Genomic DNA, 21,836 nt, shown 5'->3' with positions numbered 1-21,836 from the left:
CCATGAGGAAAATGCAAAACAAGCAAACAAAAACTACAAACAAAACAAAAATCCACTCCACACCTGCTAGGTAAGTAAAAATAAAAACTTGTGATAATCCCAAATCCTGGTAATGTCAAGAAACTGGGATTTCTTATACACTGTTGGTGAGGATGTAAAATAATTTTAGCAACTTGGAAACAGTGTGGTAGTTTCTTATAAAACTAAGCATATACTTAATACACTACCCACCAGTCACCACAGCCAGAGAAATGAGAACTTACAAAAACTGATACAGAAATATTCATAGCAGTTTTATTTGTAATAGCCCCAAAGTGGAAACATCCCAAATATCTTCAACAGATGAATGGGTAAACAAGCTGGTATGCCCACAACAATAAAAAGAAACAAACATTGATACATGTAACAATGTAATAATATAATGGTTACGGGCACATATTACTCTGTGGGAGTAGGGGAGAGTCATTTTCTTTTTTTTATTATTTATTTTTTATTTTTTTTTTATTTCAATCATTGTTCAAGTACAGTTTTCTGCCCCCTACTCCCGTTCCAGCCCCTCCACCCAACCCTCCCCCCTTCCCCCCATTACCCCCCACCCTTAGTTTTTGTCCATGTGTCCTCCAAATTTGTTCCTGTAATCCCTACCCATTCCCCCCTGAAATTCCCTCTTCGGGAGAGTCATTTTCAAAAGATTACATAGTGTTTGATGCCATTTATAAAACTAGTTGAAATGGCAAAATTATAGTGAACAGATAGTGGTTTCCAGGGGTTAGGGGCAGTAGTGGAAGAAGAATGTGGTGTGACAATAAATAGTACAAGCGTTCTTGTGTGATAATGGAACAGTTCTGTATATTGTGTTGGTGGTTACGTGAATCTATACATGTGATAAAATTGTGCAGAACCACACACACAGACACACGTGTAAACTGGTGAAATCTAAGTAGGGTCTGCATTTCAGTGTTAATGTACCAGTGTTGGTGTCTCAGTTTTGACAAGTGTACCATGGTAGTGTTAAAATGTTAACATTAGGGGAAATTGAACAATGAGTAATCAAGGAGGTCTCTACTACTGCTTTTGCAACTTTACTGTTACTGTAAGTCTAGCATTATTCCAACATCAAAACTTACTCTTGGCTCTGGTTGGTGTGGCCCAGTGGATTGAGTGCCAGCCTGTGAACCAAAAGGTCACTGGTTTGATTCCCGGTCAGGGCACATGCCTGGGATGTTGGCCAGGTCCCCAGTTTGGGGTGTGCAAGAGGCAAGTGATCTATGTATCTCTCACACATTGATGTTTCTCTCCCTCTTTCTTCCTCCTTTGCCCTCTCTCTAAAAATAAAAAACTAAAATCTTTTTTAAAAACCTTATTTTTAAAATAGCAAAGATTTTTAAAAAATGTAACACCACTATGAGAATGGTTACAATTAAGGGAGAAAATAGCAGGTAGGTGATGTGTGGAGTAAAACTCTATATCCCAGTCATTTTACTCTAAGGTTTCTACCCAGGAGATACAGATACATACAATAAAAAAAATGCTCTAGAATGTTTATAGCAGCTTTATTCATAATAGTCAAAATTGAAAAGTCCAAATGCCTATTTACAAAGTGAATAAATTGCAGTATATTTATACAATGTAATACTACACAACAGTATGAATGAACAAACCACATCATGCAACAAATATGAATTACACAGACATCATGTTGAGTCAAAGAAGCCAGACACAAAAAACTACATATTATTCCATTTATTTGAAGTTCAAAAACAGGCCAAAAGAACCTATGGTGTCAGGACAGTGGAGGTCATTGGCATGGTGGTGCAGTGGTGGGGAGAGGGCACACATGCATGGGGCTTCAGTAGTGCTGGTGATCTTCCGATTCTTGATTTCTTGCTGTGTGTGTGTGTGTGTGTGTGTGTCTGTGTTCGGTGTGTGAAAAGTACAGCTGAACACATGATTTATATACTTTTCTTTATGTAAACTATACTGCAATGAAGTTTACCAAAAAGGAAATAAACACAAAATGAGAAACCACTACACACCCATTAGGAAACCTAAAATTAAAAGGACTGACAATACCAAACACTGGCAAGTATGTGGAACAACTTAAAATTTCATTTACAGGTAGTGAAAATATACATTAGTACAATCACTTTGGGAAAGTGTTTGGAAATATCTATTAAAGCTGAATATACACATACCCAACAATTCCATCTGATTATATAACTAACAGGAAGCTGTACATATGTTCTTAAAAGACATGTACAAGAATGTTCATAGCAGTATTTTCCCGGACTGAAAACCCAAATGTCCTTCGATGCTGCTGGAGCCTTCTAAGATCAGTTATAGCCCAGAACTGCAGGGAAGTTAACCTCCTTGTGGCAGCACCCCTCAGTCAATGGGGAACAGGAGCCAGTACATAAATACTCCAGCTTCCTGTTCTCCCATCCTTTAGAAAGGAATACCAATTCTGGGAAGCATTAGTATCCAATCTCAGTAACAAACTCTTATATTGGATTTCCCTCCAAAACTGACTCACTTTTCTCACCACCTCATCGTCTCCTGGAATCACCCCCCAAACTACTCCACTTCAGGGGAAGCCCAAAAGTCAACAATAAGGTACTATTCCATCTACATATAACTCAAAAACGAGCAAAACCTATTATGGTGACTGACGTCAGAGTAGGGGTTGCCAAGTGGGGTAACAAGTAGAGAGGGCACAAAGGAGGGTTCTGGGGTGCTGGTAACGTTCTCTACCCTGAGCAGGATGGTGTTTAAATAGGCATATTCACTTTGTAAATCTCCATCGAGCTATATGCTTAAGTATATGCATTTTATTATATGTATACTGTAGTTTTAAAAATTATACAATGCAGGAACTAGATAGAAGAGCTGCTAAGGGGAAAGTGGACTCTTAAGGGAAATCAGACTTAAAAGTATTTGAAAGATAAGTGAATTGCAATGGGCACATCACCTTTTTTGGATAATGTCCATTCTCTCATCCTTGGTATCAGACACAAATTATTGAGGGATTTGTTGGAAGTGGACGTTGGGAGAGGAGTGTGAAATTACATTACAATGAAAACAGGGCCACTGAAATTCACCTGTAAGAATGCACCCCCTTGAGACAGGCACAAGGCATTACACCACCAGGTGTGTTTTGTAAGTTGACCTTCTTCAGCCTTGACATTCCTGCTGCGGTCTCTTTTCAAGACTTTCTCACCTTGGGCTAGCCTTCCTCTTCTTCCTTTCCCTTTCCCATTTGGCATATATTTATGTTTCAGACACTATGTTAAGCACTTGGGATATTAATGAACAGTAATAGATGTGGTTCCTGCTTATCGAGTTCTACTCTAATAAGGAAAACATATCAAATATACAAACTGATGAGTATAATGGTAATTAGTGCTATTACCATCCTGGGTGTAGCATAGTTTATTGACCTACTTAAGAGAGGTGGGGTGGGCTTCCTGAAGGAAACAACACTTGAGCTCAATTCTAAGGATGAACAGAAGTTAACTAGGAAATCAAATAGGTGAACAAAGATGGAGGGGGAGAGAAGAGTAAGAGGGACAAAGTCCAATATGCTTTGGAAGAGGGAGCATATGTTAGGCTGGGCAGATGAGCAAGGGGAGCCATTTCTGGCCACATAAACTTTAAGTTTGTCATTATCCTAAGGGCAATGAAGCCAAAAGGGTTTTAGGTTGAGAAGTGCCATGTGTGTTTTGAAAAGATCACTATGGCTCTTTTGTGAAGTGAGTGGAAAAGGATCACTGTGGATGTGGACAGACAGGTTACTACAGCGAGCCAGGGGCAAGGTGCTGGTAGCTTGGACTGGGATGGCAGCAGTCAAGATGAAAACAATTGAACAGATATTTAGAATGCACATGAACGAACTTTAATTACAGCTGTAAAATAGAACATGTCATCTTTATTTCTGACCTGAGCAAGTATACTCGTGTGTTTACATCAGCTAAATACAGGAGAATGCATTTTGTTAACCTTGGTCATTAGCCTTATTTCACTAGTCCATTTCTTTGTTAATAGGTGTGTGCCCACGTTGCAACTGAAAATTGTTCCAGGCCATGTTGTGCCTGGAAATTTCCTTAAGCTGCTAAGCACAAAATTTTTGAAGAATGGAACTGAAAATGACCATAAAGTTGCAAAAAGGTGCAGGGTAGGGGAGGACATGGCTATGGAATTGCCAGTGAAGAAATGATACCTAAAGGGCACTGCAAGGAAGACAAACGGAAAAATCAGTGTACAGGAGGCAGGCAAGAGGCTTGGTGTAGGTTAAAACAGAATTCCTCAAGACACACCCAAACTAAGATAATGCTTCCTGACATCTGTAGAGATGTAGGGAAAATGAACCTTTGAGTCATATACATGAAGACTGCAGACTCTTTGGCAAAGTGAGGGACTCTGCTTGTTGGGGGGGCATTCATATTTTCAAGGAAAGATGTATATTCTTATTCTCAGGTGAGTGCTTAAGAAGGTAAGTTAACATGAAGTTCAGGAGTGCTGCCACGAGCCTGATCCACACGCTGAGGGGCAGACAGTGAGGCCCAGGCTATGTTCCCAGGTAGTTGCAGAATGGATCGGTACTGTATGTCCAGGTCAGAGGGACAATGAAAACAGTTAACAGCACACCAAGGCACCGAGGCAGTCAGATAATGGTGGGGAAGTGAAGAGACTGCTACTTCCCATGGGATATATACCAAGGGCTGCTTCTCTTTCTGCTCAAGGCAGACAGAGAGAATGCTGGAAAATTGCTGAGGGGTCAGTCCAGCCAGGGTGGGGACCAGCCAAAGACAGAGCAGACCACAGCACTTCCAGGAGTTACATAGTCAACTTTCTGGCAACCAAACCCCAGTGGTTACTGGGACCTTGGGAATGACTTAGCTGCTGCTACCCAACAGCTTTTGTGGAGAGCTCAAAGTTCTGGGGAAGGAGCAGTATTGGCTGGATGAAGAAACTAACAAAAAGTACTGTCTAAATAGGGAGAGAAATATTCTGCATGAGGTTGAACTGGTATTTGGCTCTGGCTGGCTACTTAGCAGATCACCTGAACCTTTAAGTACCCTGGTTGGGTAATTTCCCCCTGCAGGACCAAGAGGGGCTTTGAAGTTATCTCACACCTCTCTGGAGCAAGTAGCTTCTTCAGATGTTAACCAAGGACCAAGCTAGATGGAAATGGGTGGAAGTTTGGGTCATTGAACAGGTAGGTTTTCAGGCTCACATCACCCCATCCCCACCACTCATGTTCAAATTCACACCAGAAATTCATTATTGTGGCAAGCTGAGTCAATTCATGTCATTGAACCCCTTTCCCATTAATTGATCCTTTCAGTATAAAGATCAATCTTTCTTAGGACTCTCTTGCAATGACACTGCCAGGGGCTTCTAATGGGCCACACAGGCATCAAGGTACAGGGCCAAAGTTGTGTGATCCGAGTATTGTCCCAATAGAGAGATTGTTACAAGAAAACTGGAAAGCTTATGTTGTTTTAGGTAGAAGAAAAGGCTTAAAATAACAGTTCTGGATGCCCCAGGAAGAGCTAAGGAAAATGGATAGAAGAGACTATACTCTAGATCGCTACATTTCTAAAACTCAACTATGCTGCATAAAATAGCATTTCAGCTCTTATGCAATTTTCCATGTTTTTTGTTTTGTTTAGTTGTTGTTGTTTTTGCAGCTGTTAAATCTATGAAACCACTCTGGTACATAACAGAAATGGTGAGAATCTTTTGAAGTTTGAGAAGGTGCTGGTATCCTAGAGTCTATCATTTTCTAGGATTCAGGAAGTGGGTACAGAACACACCATTTCCTTCTAAGGTGCAAAAACCCTAAATCAGATCGTAAATTGAAATGTTGGTGCTACCATTTAATAACTATGGGGCTTTAAACAAGGTACTTAATCTCTGAAAACTCTTAAGACACAGGAGTTTACTACTCTCACACATCTGTCATAGGACCATATGAGACTCAAGACTATATATACAACGTTAGTTTAAATGCTTACCCAAGCATCACACTGGATGCACATATAAAACCCTCTGTAAATGGTAATACCTGCCTTGGGTTTCAGGTAATACCTGACAAGATGGGTTCCCACTTAAATTGTTATAAAGGTGTGACCAACATGGACTAGGCCTGCAGCTGTAGATGTCCTCACACTGGTTAAAATCTTCAGTTAAGGTATAGGTCCTAGAAATATGTTTTCAATGTACTCAGCACATAAAATTACCTTGGAAACCGTCACATTTGTTCATATAATTCTGAATTAGTAACCAGTCTCTGTATCCAACTCCTGTCACACTAGCCACAGGGCTAACTACACTGGTCAATGCATTATGGAACATTTTCATCATCACAGAAAATTCTACTGGGAAGTACAGTAGTTTCAAGAGTGGTGGGCCAATCAAGTTGGGCTTTAACACATTTCCCTGAAACCTCAAACAGTAAGGACTTTTGTCTCTCCCTCAACACTAGCTTCTTTCTCACCTTTACTCCTTTCTACATACCTCCCTAGGTGCTTTCTATACTTTAGCCACAGATTTCAATGCAGATACTCTCACCCTTTGAACAGATTATAAAAAAAAAATCACCACCACTATGCTTTTTTTCTTACTACAAGCACTCAACACACGCCACACATTACATGGGCATTCTTTTACTTTTGTATCAGTAGTCACCCACAGATAAGCTCTCTGAAAGCCCTTTTTAAATTCTTCCCTTCTACCATATTTACTACAGAAAGGGCACAACGTTTTGCCTCTTGGTGCAGTGGTTCCCCATGTCAGTAGCAAACTGAAATTACAGCAATTGAATGATGATGCCAGAATCCCAATGACCAAGACAATGTCTGGTGCACACACCTGGGAATCAGGACTTTAAAGCTCCCTTGGTAATTTCAATGCACAACCAAGATTGAGAAACACTCAACAACTAATCTGATAGAATACTAATATAATCATTCTAATTACAATTTTAGGTTTGTGAAAGGCCTGTAATATATTTGTACAAGTCAATTTCTGCCATTCTTTCAAAACAACTTATTTCACTCAAGCTTTTATTCCTGTGTGACCTTAAAAAAAAAAAAAAATAGTATGGCATGCTCAGGACTGGAATGGCAAGAACCATGCCTCCTTAACCTGATTTGTCTTGGGCTTCAACTCCTGTTAGGTACCGTTTTTGGCTGGCATTTACCCCATCATACTATCCCTTCTCTCTTCCCATTGTCTTGTATTTCTAACTTAAGCAGTGGGGAAGTGAAGAGGACTAACTCTAACACTTTATAAACAGATTCTGCTCTTCATAATTGGGGTGTTTCTTTGTTAACCCCTAAAGCCACTTATACAACCACATGCTGTTTTCAGGCCTTCTCTTTGGTTTAGTTTACTTCATTAGGATTAACTTAACAAAAATCCAAACACCCCTAATTTAGTCTCCTTCAAACACCTGGAATTCTCTCGTCCCAGTCAAGATATAAATCTGTATCCAGCCCTTTCTCTGTAATTTGACTACATTTTAAATTTATACCACTCTTTCTAAACAGTAAAAACTCTCCAACATAGTGACCATTTATTAGTCAAACACCGCAGTATAATCGATGCTGTAGTCTTTAAGGTACAGCACTGATAAACTGAGGTACTTCTAAAGTTATTTAGTCCATACTTTGCGTATTACACATAACTTATTTACTGGTCACTCTCACTTCTGTCATAGCTGTTTTACTGTTAACTGGTTTCCTTTATTTATTAGGGTGCTGTTTCTTTAGTCCTGCTAAATTCAACTGAAATGCATGTTCTTGGTCAAAGTGATCTGAATCAGGGCCCAAATATTCACACTCCGTTTGACATTATTGTAGTTCAGCCTTTTTCGACTGGTGTGCTGCAAGAATGTTTAAAACATGTAACGCTTTATTTAAATAGTCAGGGGGTTCTGACATTTCCCCCCCATAGATTGTCAAATAAAAAAACGACAAACACAGCAATAGCCATCCAGTGTGAATGATCAAAATTATACCAATTTTCTTGTCAGCCTGGCAAAAAAATACATTTTTGGTGTGCCGCAGAGTTTTAGGGATTAGTTTATGTGTGCCACGAGATGGAAAAGGTTGAAAATTGCTGGTGTAGTTAATTTTCCTCCTATTACATAAAAGGTCAGATGTCAGTAGGAATGTTTATGTGGCTAAGTCCTTCATTTTCCCAGGTCACAGTTAATCATGACACTTTGTGGTTTTCTCCTGAAAATTAGTGCATCACAGGCCAGCTACATAGTCTCGGAACAAAGTGAATCTTTCAACCAATCTCATTAAATACATGGCTATTTCTTATTCCCCAAGTATTTCTATAATGAAACCACCATTTCATCTACATTACCTAAACACTAGTTACTTGTACAGTTTGTCATCTGTTGTTTTACTTTCCTTGTCATGGTCCTGGACTTGGCTGCTGAAATGTCCAACAGATTCCTCCAACATTTTATGGTTACTGTATGGCTCAAATGATAGTCATTTTGCTTCTACTCCTTCCATTACATTCTCAATCCTCATTTATTCCCTTCCAATTCACCACAATCTTCTTGTTCCTGTTGGCGATATTTTTCTTTTGTTATACCTACTTCCTTCTGTAAGAGGCTTTACATCCTGCACTAAATGGTACTAATCTTACAATCTTTGCAGGCTTCAGGTGTTAGGGTAATATCTGAACTAAAATATACTAGGAATCCTCTTTTTAACTATGAAGACATTTAGCCTAATTAATAGCCTAAGATCTAGAGTATAAAATGATTCTTCCCTATCAAGACAACCTAGGCTCACCCTGGTACTTTTATCAATAATCTTGTGTGCATGTAGATTTTCTGAGAGTGTATTACCATTTCTCTAGCTATTAAAAAAGAGCCTTTCCCCAGTTTCTTCCAATATTTGATTTCAAATGGAATTAAAACTGGACACTTTCATGCCTGGACTAATTGGTCAGTCTAGTATCTTTTAGATACCGATGGCTAACATTATAATCCTAAATAGGTTTTATTAGAGCTTTAGAGCTTTAACCCTTTCTAAGCTTCCAGTTTTATTTTCTCATGAGTTAGTTATGTGCCAGAAGTGAGTTTGTGTAGTATATGAAATGACATTTAGAAAACAAGGTGGGTAAAAGTATTTTTGACCAAATTAACACACAAACTACTATTATACTGTGGATCTCAGATCTAAGGGCGGTCCATAATTCAGCCTCTATTCTGCTTTATTACCTGTTAATATAAAATCATTGCAATTAATTGAGAGGGGCACAAAAAGTTAGTTCATATGGATTGAACTAATTGGAAGTAAAATAAATGTATAACCCTCACTATAGTTACCTGGGAAAGAACTTTTCTATTTTCAGTAACACCAAGGAAAAAACCTCAGAATCCAGGAAATAAATAGGGCTGATAAGTAGCAATTAAAAGGACAAAATGGAAGAAAATAAGTTTTATTCTCCAGTTATTTCAATTTCCCTAAAATCTTAACATGTTCAAACCTCATCTATTTAAGGATGAAACAATTTAGCACAACAAAAATCTCAAAAAGGGCACCAACTAGACCACAAAGCATTGATGAAAAGGCTTAATGTATTTCCCAACTTTTTCCATCAGGACACAAAAGCAATTTTGCAACACTCTCCACTCCACACCAAAGTTCCTTGTCTCCTTAATAAGAACACCCGCCCCAATGAAGTATAATGTGAGCAGTGTGCATTGGTATGCATAATAGTGACTAAGACTCAAAGAAAAATATACATTCTAGGGGTGTTGTGGAGGCCACAGTGAAACAAAAGAATTTGAAATAAACAATTATAAAATACAAAAATAAAAAACCAGGGTTTTTCTCTCCAAATTCCTGGTTTAATAAGGATGTGTTTATTGTGAGAAAAAAGGTCCCAAACATCAGGCTGTTCACAAAAATAACCCACAGTATCAACTTTAGAAAACAAATCTTAAGACTATTACACTAATTATTTTCCTAGAGGATGCATTTGACATGCCAACTCTCATTCACAAAAATACATCGTTACATTTGTGTTGAAGAGCCCCAGGTATGCTACATACACGGGGTTAACACATACACCTCTAACTCAAAGCTGCTCTCAAGGTGCTACTCAACTAATGAGATTGCCTTTGCAGTTAGGGAAGCAACTACTGAACTCATACATGAATGAAAAGAACTGTACTCCCTGCATAACAAGAGATTATTTTGGAGACAGTTGATAAAAACCATACATCCTTTTTATTGTTAAGTCGTAAAGAGGTATCAAAATTAAAAGCAAAAATTACAGGGTAAGACTTAACTACTAGGAGCGTCAAAGGAAGTGAAAATGGGACTAGGCGCAGGGCAATATGAATTAATGAACATGGGAGGAACAAGGATGGGGAGAACAGTGAGCATGTGCTGAAGATACTAGGGGAGAGGATCTGGTGAAAATTTTGATCTTAGACAAGCGCCTAGGTAAAGAAATAATGGGACAAGATTTCTAAACCCCACTATGTGCTTAAGAGTCATCCTCGCCATTGGCGCTGTCTCTGTCATCCTCTCCTTCCTCAGCCTCTTTTTCATCATCCTTGATCAACTCCAGCTGTGAGAAACAGACACAAATAGGATGGAGTTAGAGGCACTCCATGTGTCCCTGATCCCCCCTCCACCACCTCTTTCTTTCCTTTCCCGTGGTTTTCACCTGGTCATCCCCCCGATCTTCATTATCATCATCATCCAGTAGGTCCCCCTCCTCAGCAGAGTCATCTGCACCCCCCTCAGACTCCATCTTCACATTAGTCTCATCTTTCTTCAGGGAGCTGCTGCTCTGCTCCTCTTCTGACTTATCATTCTTCATCTCTACTGCGGATGAGAAGGACAAGTCTGTCTAGGGCCAAGTAATGTCCCCAGGATGTAGACAATCCCCACTAGTAATCACAGAACTGCAGCACAAGTCTAAATCCTCCCACACAAATGCCCTTCCCCAATTAAACTCCCCAAGTTTCATATTCAATTGCTTTACACCCCACTATTCCAACAGATACTTTCAATTCTCTTAGGTACAAACCCAACTCTATACCCAGAAGCAGCAGTAACATTTACCTCCTTGTTTGCTCTGTTCCTTTTCAATTTTTTCCAGGCTTTCCAGTAGAGAATCCACTTTTTGTTTTATCTGGGTCAATTCCTTCTTAATGGCCTGAAGATCATCTCCTTTCACTTTTAATATAAACAAAAATAGATAAGAATCAAGTGTACCAGAAGCTACCAGTAATCAAACACATTCCCACTACACATTATACACCAGTAGTCAACAGGAGATGCCTGGAGAGAAACAGCACCAGTGTCAGGCTGTCTCAGTAATGGAGACCTTTGATATTTTATAGTTGAAAAAGGAAAACAGAATCTAATGTGCTTACTTCCTTACCAGTAACATTCTAACTTTTGCCGCCCTGCTCAAGACCTTAATTCCCTTTTAAAATACGTTCTCAGTAGTTTTACTGACGTATATTTGATAAATTTAACAGGTGCCTCAACTCCCTAAAGTCTAATAACTTCATTCAAATTACCAGGGTCATAAAGATAGAGGGCAGTCTAGAATTGCTCCCTTAATCACTATCTTCTCTTTTATTATTTTGATTATGCAAAGGCATTTGCAGAAAACTGCGCACTAATGGCATTATTTTCAGAAGAAACACAGAAGAAACACCACAAAGGTGTGATAATAATACGTACATTTTCCAGACTTGGAAGAAGATCCTCGCTGTCCACTCTTAGAATTGAAGCCACTTTTGCCCCTTCGTGAGGTGTTTCCTGATACACGCTGGCGTTTCGAGGGCACTACAGCCCGAGCAATGGGAGGAGGAGGAGGAACACGTGCTGGGTAACTGTACATCCTATTGGATAAGAAGAAAACAGAATGCCTTCACAACTAAATTAAGTCAGCAAGATCCAAGAGCAGTGACTTATAAAATAAATTAATATCTATTATATAGTCTAAATTATTTCTTTTTTGCTAATTTCATTCAAAAGGCCAGTAAAATTTTCCTTTGATATTTTAAATACCTAAGCTACTTTTCTTCAAGAAAATGCTATATATACACACAAACACCAAATGATATAGTTGGATGGCCTTATGCATTGGACATAAAAAAGGTTCCTCTGTAGTATTAACAAAGCTATTTTTTTTTACAGTGAATGGCCTTTATCTTGCCCTTATTCTTTTCATATATATGCTACAATAAACAATTCATGTAAGCCAAAAGTACATACTCACAAAATGGGATTGCAATTAACTGAGTCTGTGAACAGACATATTATTAGCTAAATTCCTAATCTCTGTACCACAGAAGCATAAAAAATCATCATTACTAGTGACTATTAGGGTGAACCATATAAAAACTTGACAGTATTAACCATTTCTGGTTTATAAAAACAAACAGCCATCTCATGCATGTTAGCTGGGTATAAAATACCACTACCAATTCTAACAACATTTAAGCATAAGCTCTACTCAACTCCAAAAGAGCAAAGAATATTGTCAGTCATTCACTATTCACTAATCATTAATACCTAAATCCATTACCCAGCATACATTCTGCTCTCCAAAAAATAAAATAAAATAAAATAAATCAAATCAAATCAAACCACTGGTTACTGAACTGCTGCTTCCACTGGTAAGAATCCCAGCAATTGCTGAAGATACACCCAAGTTCCCAAGTTACTGCTTGGTATATTTGGTAAAGACAAACTTCAAAGTTTAACCAAAAACTTCTTATAAGAACACCAATTCTACAGTCTCTACATTCCGTGTCATTTCTACAAAAGCTTGTGGCAGCACAAGGTTAAGACACACCAGTAAGGGGAAATAAATCATCTTCTGCTGTACCTTCTAGTAACTAACTAAACTCCAAAGCCCAGGTATTCTATAAAATAAAAACAATCTGCCAACTGCTTCTCTACCTAACTTCAAATGTTTTAAGGAACAGATATGATATATTCAACAGTTCTGAAACTGTTACAGGCAGAGAACCATAGATAGTTCTGTATTCTTTTCAACCCAATCTAAAATGTTTCCATCCTGTTCCAACACAGTTATACTTTATCTTTTTCTAGAAGTGGTTGTGACAGGAACATTTTCTTAAGGAAGAGCATATACACATTGTAAAACAAGTGATAAAATGATTTACTAGCCTTCATTTAAGCAGTTTTTAGGCACTGACCAACCTACCATTTTCCCCTTGAAACCAAACAGTACTTGACTTGCCATGTGCCAAAGAATCCATGATGTGGAAGGTTAAGAAAACCTTCACATAATGTCTTGTTTTAAGCTCCAATAAGGAACACTTAATTAAGTCTGAGGCCCAGGAAATAAGAAAATCTGTGCTTCAAAAGCAGGAAGGCTTTGGCACTTAATTTCTCCTCAGTAGATAACTGTCAACTAAGCTGTTAATTTGTCAGTTTTAATCAATTTATGGGAATTAACACAAATTTTCACTATTTTATAGAGCTCTTCCTCTTTTGACCTAAAATTCTCCTGAGTATAATGATTCAGAAACTAAAATATCAAGTGTTCAGAAATTACTGTCCTTTGTGCAAGACAAATACTTGAAAAGTAATTTCTAGAAGTAAATGAAAGTGAGTTAGTTATCTGGATTTTGGGGCATGAAACAGCTCATACCCCAGTCCTACTGGATTTAAGAGATTGAATCTAACCTACCTCCCCCAACCTACTCACCCTAATTGGTACCAACCTCCAAACCAGTGAGCCAGGCATTCCAGATTCCCTGTATTTCATGGCACTGGAATTCCCTTTTGAACCACACTATTTCACCTGACTCAGGTACAAGGCTATAATAAAAACTAGGCACAGGACTTCTGATTAAGATGGCAGTGTAGATAAGACATGGCTCGCCTCTTCACATAACCACATAAAAATTACAACTAAAACTTAGAATCACCATCACTCAGAACAATCAGAAATAGAGTTGAATGGAAGTCTGACAACTACAGAATTGAATAAATCACATCCATCCAGACTAGAAGGGTGCAGAAGCAGAATGGTATCCACTCCATGAGAAGCAGTAGATAAAACTTGGGAGAGTTATCTTAGTAGCAAGGAGTCTCAATCCCCCCAGGCCCCCAAGACTTGGGTTCCAGTGCCAGGAAGATAAATCCCCACAACTTCTGGCTGCAAAAACCAATGGGGATTGAGCTGGTGGAAGAAAGTGCTGATGTCCCAAGCAGTTCCTCTTAAAAAAGAACCCACACAGGGACTCACCTACTCAGATTCACTCCCTCTGAGTTCCAGCACTGGAGTAGTAACTTGAAAAGCACTAGTGGTATGAAGGGAGAACTGAATGAAGTTTCTGGCATCAAGGTAAACAGAGGCCATTGTCCCTTTTCTAAACTCTCCCCGCAGAGCCAGCAAGCTGGTGCCATATATGAGATTCCAGCAACCTGGCTAACACTGTTTTGCCCTCCTTGAAGATCCCCAGAGACTCTGCCCCTACCCAAGCTGCTTTTCAACACGAATGGCTGGTCTTGGCTCATGCTTCAAAACTTCCTAAATCCTCTCAAACTCTGTGAGTCCCAGGCCTGCCACTAGCAGCAGCCAGCCTAGATTCACAGCTCAGTTTCACCTAGGAATCTCCAAATCCAGCACAAGTAGCAGCCATCTCGGATTGCTTTATAGCCAGATAGGGTGGCCCAAGGCAAAACACAGTTGAGAGATGACCCTGGCCTGCACCACTAGGGAAACCCCAAGGCTAGGACAGCTATAGACCATAGGAGTGCCACCACCCTGCCCCTGCACAGTTGATCCTCCACGGAGGGTGGAGGTGGTAGTAAAGTGGTCACAGCCAATCCTTGTACCTGACTGGTCTGAGTAAATCCCTCCCACTGACCTGCCAACAGGAATCAAGGCGTAACTACAAGACAGGGAACTCACCCCACACGAAGGATGCACCTCAAGTACACGGCTTGAGTGATAGGGGAGACTGTGCCACTGGAACCTACAGGCCACCAACTACATTAGGCCACACTACCAAGACATGGAGTCAAGGCAGCTCTACCTAATACATAGAAACAAAAACAGGGAGGCTACCAAAATGAGGAGACAAAGAAACATGGCCCAAATGAAAGGACAGGATCAAAACTCCAGAAAAAGAGCTAGACAAAATGGAGATAAATAATCTATCAGATGCAGAGCTCAAAACACTGGTTGTAAGGATGCTCAAGGAACTTAGTGAGGACCTCAACAGCATAAAAAAGATCCAGTCAGAAATAAAGGATACTGTTTGAAATAAAGAACAATTCACAGGGAAACAACAGTGGAATGGATGAAACTGAGAACCAAATAAATGATTTGCAACATGAGGAAGCAAAAAACAACCTATCGGAACAAGGAGAAGAAAAAGGAATCTAAAGAATGAGGATAGTGAGCCCTAGCTGGCGTAGCTCAGTGGATTGAGTGCAGGCTGCAAACCAAAGTGTCGCAGGTTCGATTCCCAGCCAGGGTACATGCCTGGGTTGCAGGCCACAACCCCCAGCAACCACACATTGATGTGTGTGTGTGTGTGTGTCTCTCTCTCCCTCCCTTCCCTCTATAAAAAGAAATAAATAAAATCTTTTAAAAAAAAGAATAAAGAAGCTTCTTTAAAAAAAAAGAAAAGAAAAAAAAAAAGAATGAGGATAGTATGAGCAGCCTCTGGGTCAACTCCAAGAGGCCCAACATTTGCATCATAGGGTTGCTAGAAGGAAAAGAGAAAGAGTAAGAAATTGGAACTCTATGTGAAAAAGTAATTAAAGAAAATCCCCCAATTTGGTGAAGGAAATAGACATGCAAGTCCTGGAAGCACAGAGTCCCAAACAAGATGGATGCAAAGAGACCCACTCCAAGACCCATCATAAATGCCAAGGTTAACGATAGAGAATCTTAAAAGCAACAAGAGAAGTTAGTGGTATGTACAGCCAAGATTGCTCTACTCAACAAAGCTGTCATTTAGAATCAAAGGGTAGATAAAGATCTACTCAGGCAAGAAAAAACTAAAGGAGATGATCACCACCAAACCATTATTATATGAAATGTTAAAGGGACTTATTTAAGAAAAAAGTCAAAACTATGAACAAAAAAATGGCAAAAAATACGTATCTTTCAACAATTGAAATCTAAAAAGCAAACTAAGCAAACAGTAAGAACAGAGACAGAATCATGGATATGGAGAGCATTTTCACGGTGGCCAGATAGAAGGGGAGTGTGGGGGAATGAGTCAAGAAGTGATGGGATTAAGAAGTACAAATAGGTAGGTACCAAACAGCCATGGGGAGGTACAGTACAGTATAGGAAATGGAGTAGCCGAAGAACTTATACACACAACAATGGTGGGGTTATTTGCCTGAGGGAATTGGGTTTGCTAGGTGAAGTGGGGGGAAAAGGGGAAAAAAATCAGGACAACTAACAGCATAATCAATAAAATATAATTAAAACAAGAGGCACAAAATGCAGCTTTGAGTCTGTGCAAGACTCCATGAACACAAACAGGAGCCAAACAAACACTCTAGTTTTAAAAGAAAAATATATTTAAAAAGATCAACCAGTAATGCTGAAGGACTTTCAGTGCCAAAGAACTGAACTGCTGCTTCACAAAAGTTGACCTTGTCTCGAAAAATGTTGAATTGCATGGTTCTGAAAACACAAGGCTGAGAAAACAAAGACAAAAACCAAAACTACTGTGATAACCCTTCAAAGATAGGTAATAGCAAGCTCAGTATGACAGCTTCAAAACCAGCTACAAATTAAGTAACCAACCATTTTCCTATGAGAAAGCCATGTAGTAAGCCAGCCACATAAGGCAGCAGCAGCTGCTGCTGATCCCTTATTGACAGATCCCAAGTCATTAAAAAGTCTTCATAAAAATCTCGTTATTACCAGAACAAACACAATGCCCAAGAGAACCATGACTGCATACTAAATAAGAAATCTGGACACTATTGGTATAAAATCTAGTCAGAATGAAGATTATTAAAATACCATTTTAAAGAAATTAAAACATTTCAGGACACATATTAGCTACTTATTACCTGAACAGATAAGTCAAAGAACCTCAGTGTGACTCTCCAAGCTAAAACAAACATTACAAGGCACTTATTAAAAACACAGGTTTTCACCCTGGCCAGGGTGGCTCAGTCAATTTGGGCATCATCCTGCAAAAGGAAAGACTGCAGGTTTGGTCCCTGGTTTGGGTGTGTGCAACAAGCAACCAACTGATGTATCTCTATCACATTGCTGTTTCTGTCCCTCCTTTCCCCTTCCACTCCGCTCCCTCTCTCTGGAATAAAAAATAACTAACTAAATGAAAATCACAGGTTTTCAAAGGCAAGTTTCTTAAATGATTAGATGCAACAATGATCTTTGGGTCTCAAAAACTCTAATAATACATTTCAATCACTACCAATGAACAACTATAATCAACATATTAGTGAAAATCTATATTCTCCTGGGGACATTTAACATACCATAGATGTTTTCTGTCTTAAAATTTTAGATACATTAAAAGTTATTTTAGGTATATTAATTATCAAGTAGGTAATTTAAGAAACTAGTTGTCAGATATTATTGCCTACAAAAAAAAAAACCACACATGAAATAATTTATAAGTAAGAGCAATCTAGTAAGATTACTTTCTTCCCAGTACAGTACTTACTAATTTATCAAATTCAGTTTAAAAATGCACTTGATTTTATTACTGCTTGTCTCTGATGATCATAGAAAAGGGATTGTTGTTATAAGGTACTTTATTTGGACTTTAGAATGAGAATCCCTGAAATTGTATGCTAAAATTATACAAATGAACTCTTTTATAAAAAAGTTAAAAAAACAAAACCCACTAATACAAAAACAAAAGGAATATTTCACTCTATTTGAGCTAATCAGGACCAAATCTAGATAAAACACAATGCGCTTATTTCTGAGAAACATGCTTTATCTTTAGAGAGGTACAGAGAAAACTGTACACAAATCCATGGTAAGACTAAAATGATTTTAAGAAAGTGAAGATAAACATGATTCCAATGGACAAAAAAAAAATGAGCACAGTGGAACATATAGAGAAAACCAAAGAAAACAATGTGACATAACTGCTGAAGTTCATGAAGTTTAAGAGCCAAAAGATCAGGTTTTCCTGATGTAAACTCCCAACTGATGATAGATTCCTGCCACAAACTTTTTAGCCATCAGGACGAGCAAGTATAGATGAAAACCAGCACACTAAAAGTTCACTTAAGAGAGTCTGAAATTAGACTTCTGGACAAGATGGAGACACAGGCAGACACACCATGCCTCCTCGCACAACCAAAGAAGGGCAACAACAATTTAAAAACAAACAAACAAACAAAACCAGAACTGCCAGAAAATCTAACTGTATGGCAGTGCGACAACCAAGGAGTTAAAGATACACTCATCCAGACCAGTAGGAGGGGCAGAGACAGGCAGCTAGGCGGAGAAGACTTGCAGGGAGGCAGCAGCTGGAGGACCAGGGTGGGCAAGGCAGCAGCTGGTGGACCCAGCAAAGACAGCAGACTGTGGTGTGGGGCAGGGAAGGCTGCAGCTGGTGGACCGGCAAGGTGGTGGTTGGTGAATGGGCAGTCTGACATTTGTGTCCTGATAAATCAGGAGAACTACCGGGAAGCAAGAGAGACCACACAATCCAGGGCTCCAGCATGGGGAAATAAAGCCTCAAACCTCTGACTGTAAACACCAGTGGGGGTTAAGGCTGCAGTGGGAGAAACTCCCAGCCTCACAGGAGAGTTCGTTGGAGATACCCACAGGGTCCTAGAACATACACAAACCCACCCACCCAGGAATCAGCACCAGAAGGGCCCAATTTGCTAGTGGGTAGCCAAGGAAGTGACTGAAAACTGACAGAGTGGAGCAAGCTCCATTGTTCCCTCTTGGACCCCTCCCCTACATACTACACCACAAGGCAGCAACATGGGGTACCCACCCTGGTGAATACTTAAGGCTCCGCTTACTATGTAAGGAGCACACAGACACACACAACCCAAATGAACAATCAAAGCTCCAGAAAAAATACAGCTAACCGACAAAGAGATAGCCAACATATCAGATGCAGAGTTCAAAACACTGGTAATCAGGATGTTCACAGAATTGGTTGAATATGGTCACAAATTAGATGGAAAAAAAAAAATGAAGGCTATGAAAAGAGAAACAAAGCAAAATGTACAGGGAACCAACAGTGATGGGAAGGAACCGGGACTCAAATCAACAGTTTGGAGCAGAAGAAATAAACATTGAACCAGAACAGAATACAGAAAGAAGAATTCGAAAAAAATCAGGAGAGGCTTAGGAACTTCGAGGACATCTTTAAACTTCCAACATCCAAATCATAGGGGTGCCAGAAGGAGAAGAAGAAGACCAAGAAATTAAAAACTTATTTGAACAAATAATGAAGGAGAACTTCCCCAATCTGGCAAAGGAAATAGACTTCCAGAAAGTCCAGGAAGCTCAGAGTCCCAAAGAAATTGGACCCACGGAGGAACACACCAAGGCACATCATAATTACATTACCCAAGATCAGAGATAAGAAGAGAATCCTAGAAGTAGAAAGAGAAAAAGGGACAGTTACCTACAAAGGAGTGCCCGAAAGACTATCAGCTGATTTCTCAAAAGAAACCTTACAGGCAAGAAGGGGCTGGAAAGAAGTATTCCAAGTCATGAAAGGCAAGGACCTACATCCCAGATAACTCTATCCAGCAAAGCTTTCATTTAGAATGGAAGGGCAGATAAAGTGCTTCTCAGATAAGGTCAAGGTAAGGGAGTTCTTCATCACCAAACCCTTATTATGTGAAATGTTGAAGAGATTTATCTAAGAAAAAGAAGATAAAAAATATGAATAGCAAAATGACAGCAAACTCAGTTATTAACCACCACACCAAAAACAACAAAGCAAACAACTAGAATAGAACAGAATCACAGAAATGGAGATCACGAGGAGGGCTATCAGGGAGGAAGAGAGGGGGAAAAGATACAGAGAGTAAGTAGCATAAATGGTAGATAGAAAATAATGGAAGGTTAAGAATAGTACAGAAAATGTAGAAGCCAAAGAACCTACATGTATGACCCATTGGCATGATCTAAACGGGGGACATGTGCGTGGGAGGGGGTGTGCAGGGTGGAGGGGAATAAAGGGGGGGGATGGGACAACTGTAATAGCATAATCAATAAAAATATATATTTTTCACAAGTGTGAAATTAGGCCCTAGCTGGTGTAGCTCAGGGGATTGAGCGTGGGCTGCGAACCAAAGTGTAGTAGGTTCGATTCCCAGTGAGGGTACATGCCTGGGTTGCAGGCCATGACCCCCAGCAACCGCACATTGATATGTCTCTCTCTCTCTCTCTCAAAAAAAGTAAATAAATAAAAAAGTTTGAAATTAAACTAAAGCACTGAGTTTAGATCTGCTACTGTAAAAGTTTTGTAAGTTTGGTTCTTGCCAATGTGCTACAACCTGTGACAATCTACAATGATAGATTTCCCAAAATATCATTCAGAGTAAACCTTCAGAACACAACCTTAACATTATATACTTATATTACATAATTTTGTAGAAAAGGACTTTCAACTTTTACTTATATCTGGCCTTGTGTGGACTGAATCTAAGCAGTTATATTGCATGAGCAGAATATCAACTTATGATACTCATGAATACCAGAGTTTCTAAAACTGTTCAAGTGTCACCCTGGTTGATGTGTCTCAGTTGGTTGGAGTGTTGTCCCACAGACCAAAAGGTAGTGAGCACGATCTCTGGTCAGGGCAAACGCCTGGGTTGCAGGGTTTGGTCCCTAGTCTGGGCACATACAAGAGGCAGCCCATCTCCTATCAATGCTTCTCCCTCACATTGATGTTTCCCTCCCTCCATCCCCCTCTCTAAAAAATCAATCAGCATGGTCTTACATGAGGATAAAACAAACTGTTCAAGTATCAACACCTTTAATAACTGGTATCTTTGAACATAATAAAAATTATTTTTAACATACAAAGTAATAAAAACCAAAAACTTTGAAGTTCCCCCAATATAATTTCAATAGTATTTATTTCATTAAATCTCAAAGGTTCATCTTACAAGTAAATTGACTGAATTTGCCTTAATTATATAAGGAAAAAAATGTGCTAAAAATGTCTATGCAACATGTTTATATTACAATACAAATATAAAATTGCATGTCAACAAAGGACCCAATGCTCCCCGTTTTCATGATGCCATTGAAATTCTTCTTTTGTGTCTAAAAATAAAATGAACTATCAATTTTTTTTGCCCTGGCTTGTGCAGCTCAGTGGATTGAGCGCAGACCTGGGAACCAAAGGGTCACTGGTTCAATTTCCAATCAGGGCACATGCCTGGCATGTAGGACAGCTCCCCAGTTGGGGGCACTCGAGAGGCAACCACACACTAAGGTTTCTCTCCCCCTTTCTCCTTCTCCCTCCCTTTCTCTAAAAATAAATAAAAATCTTTAAAAAAAAGAGACGGTAATTTAAAAAATGAATTATCAAATTTTAAAAATAATTTGTGGTTTTCTTCACCTAAATTAAGAGACAATGTCTAAAGTTATTTTGAGGCATGCCTTCACAAACATGCTGGCCTTGATGAGCTCTACAGAATGCAAACTGAAAACAAGCATTAAGTTACACGTGTTCTGCTAAGGTAACCTATGGATGGAGTACCAATTGCCAAGGTAAATTTGCACAGTTGCACTTTATCTTCCTTAACTTATTTTTCTTTCAATAAAGATCTTATTTATTTATGACAGAAGGG

General features: G+C 39.2%; 1 protein-coding gene across 22 annotated transcripts in view; it reads right to left on the bottom strand.

The window, feature by feature from the left end:
• Positions 1-6,721: 6,721 nt before the first annotated feature.
• HNRNPC (heterogeneous nuclear ribonucleoprotein C) overlaps positions 6,722-21,836 on the bottom strand; it is a 64,281-nt gene continuing 49,166 nt past the window's right edge. For 14 of the 22 annotated variants that reach the window (XM_036030693.1, XM_036030743.1, XM_036030685.1 and 11 more), the window contains 4 exons: positions 11,742-11,929; positions 11,112-11,225; positions 10,711-10,871; positions 9,456-10,611 (listed from right to left, as the gene is read on the bottom strand). In XM_036030693.1, coding sequence (XP_035886586.1) covers positions 10,528-10,611; positions 10,711-10,871; positions 11,112-11,225; positions 11,742-11,929 — 547 coding nt within the window. In that variant the 3' untranslated portion in view covers positions 9,456-10,527. Of the gene's footprint in view, positions 10,612-10,710; positions 10,872-11,111; positions 11,226-11,741; positions 11,930-21,836 lie in introns of all 22 variants that reach the window. The other 8 variants (XM_028504260.2, XM_028504265.2, XM_028504258.2 and 5 more) reach the window with 4 other exon arrangements.

The sequence above is a fragment of the Phyllostomus discolor genome, chromosome 1 (assembly GCF_004126475.2).
Source record: "Phyllostomus discolor isolate MPI-MPIP mPhyDis1 chromosome 1, mPhyDis1.pri.v3, whole genome shotgun sequence".
NCBI classification, from domain to species: domain Eukaryota; kingdom Metazoa; phylum Chordata; class Mammalia; order Chiroptera; family Phyllostomidae; genus Phyllostomus; species Phyllostomus discolor.
The sequence above is the reverse complement of the archived record's forward strand: the minus strand, read 5'-3'. Positions and strand labels throughout refer to the sequence as shown.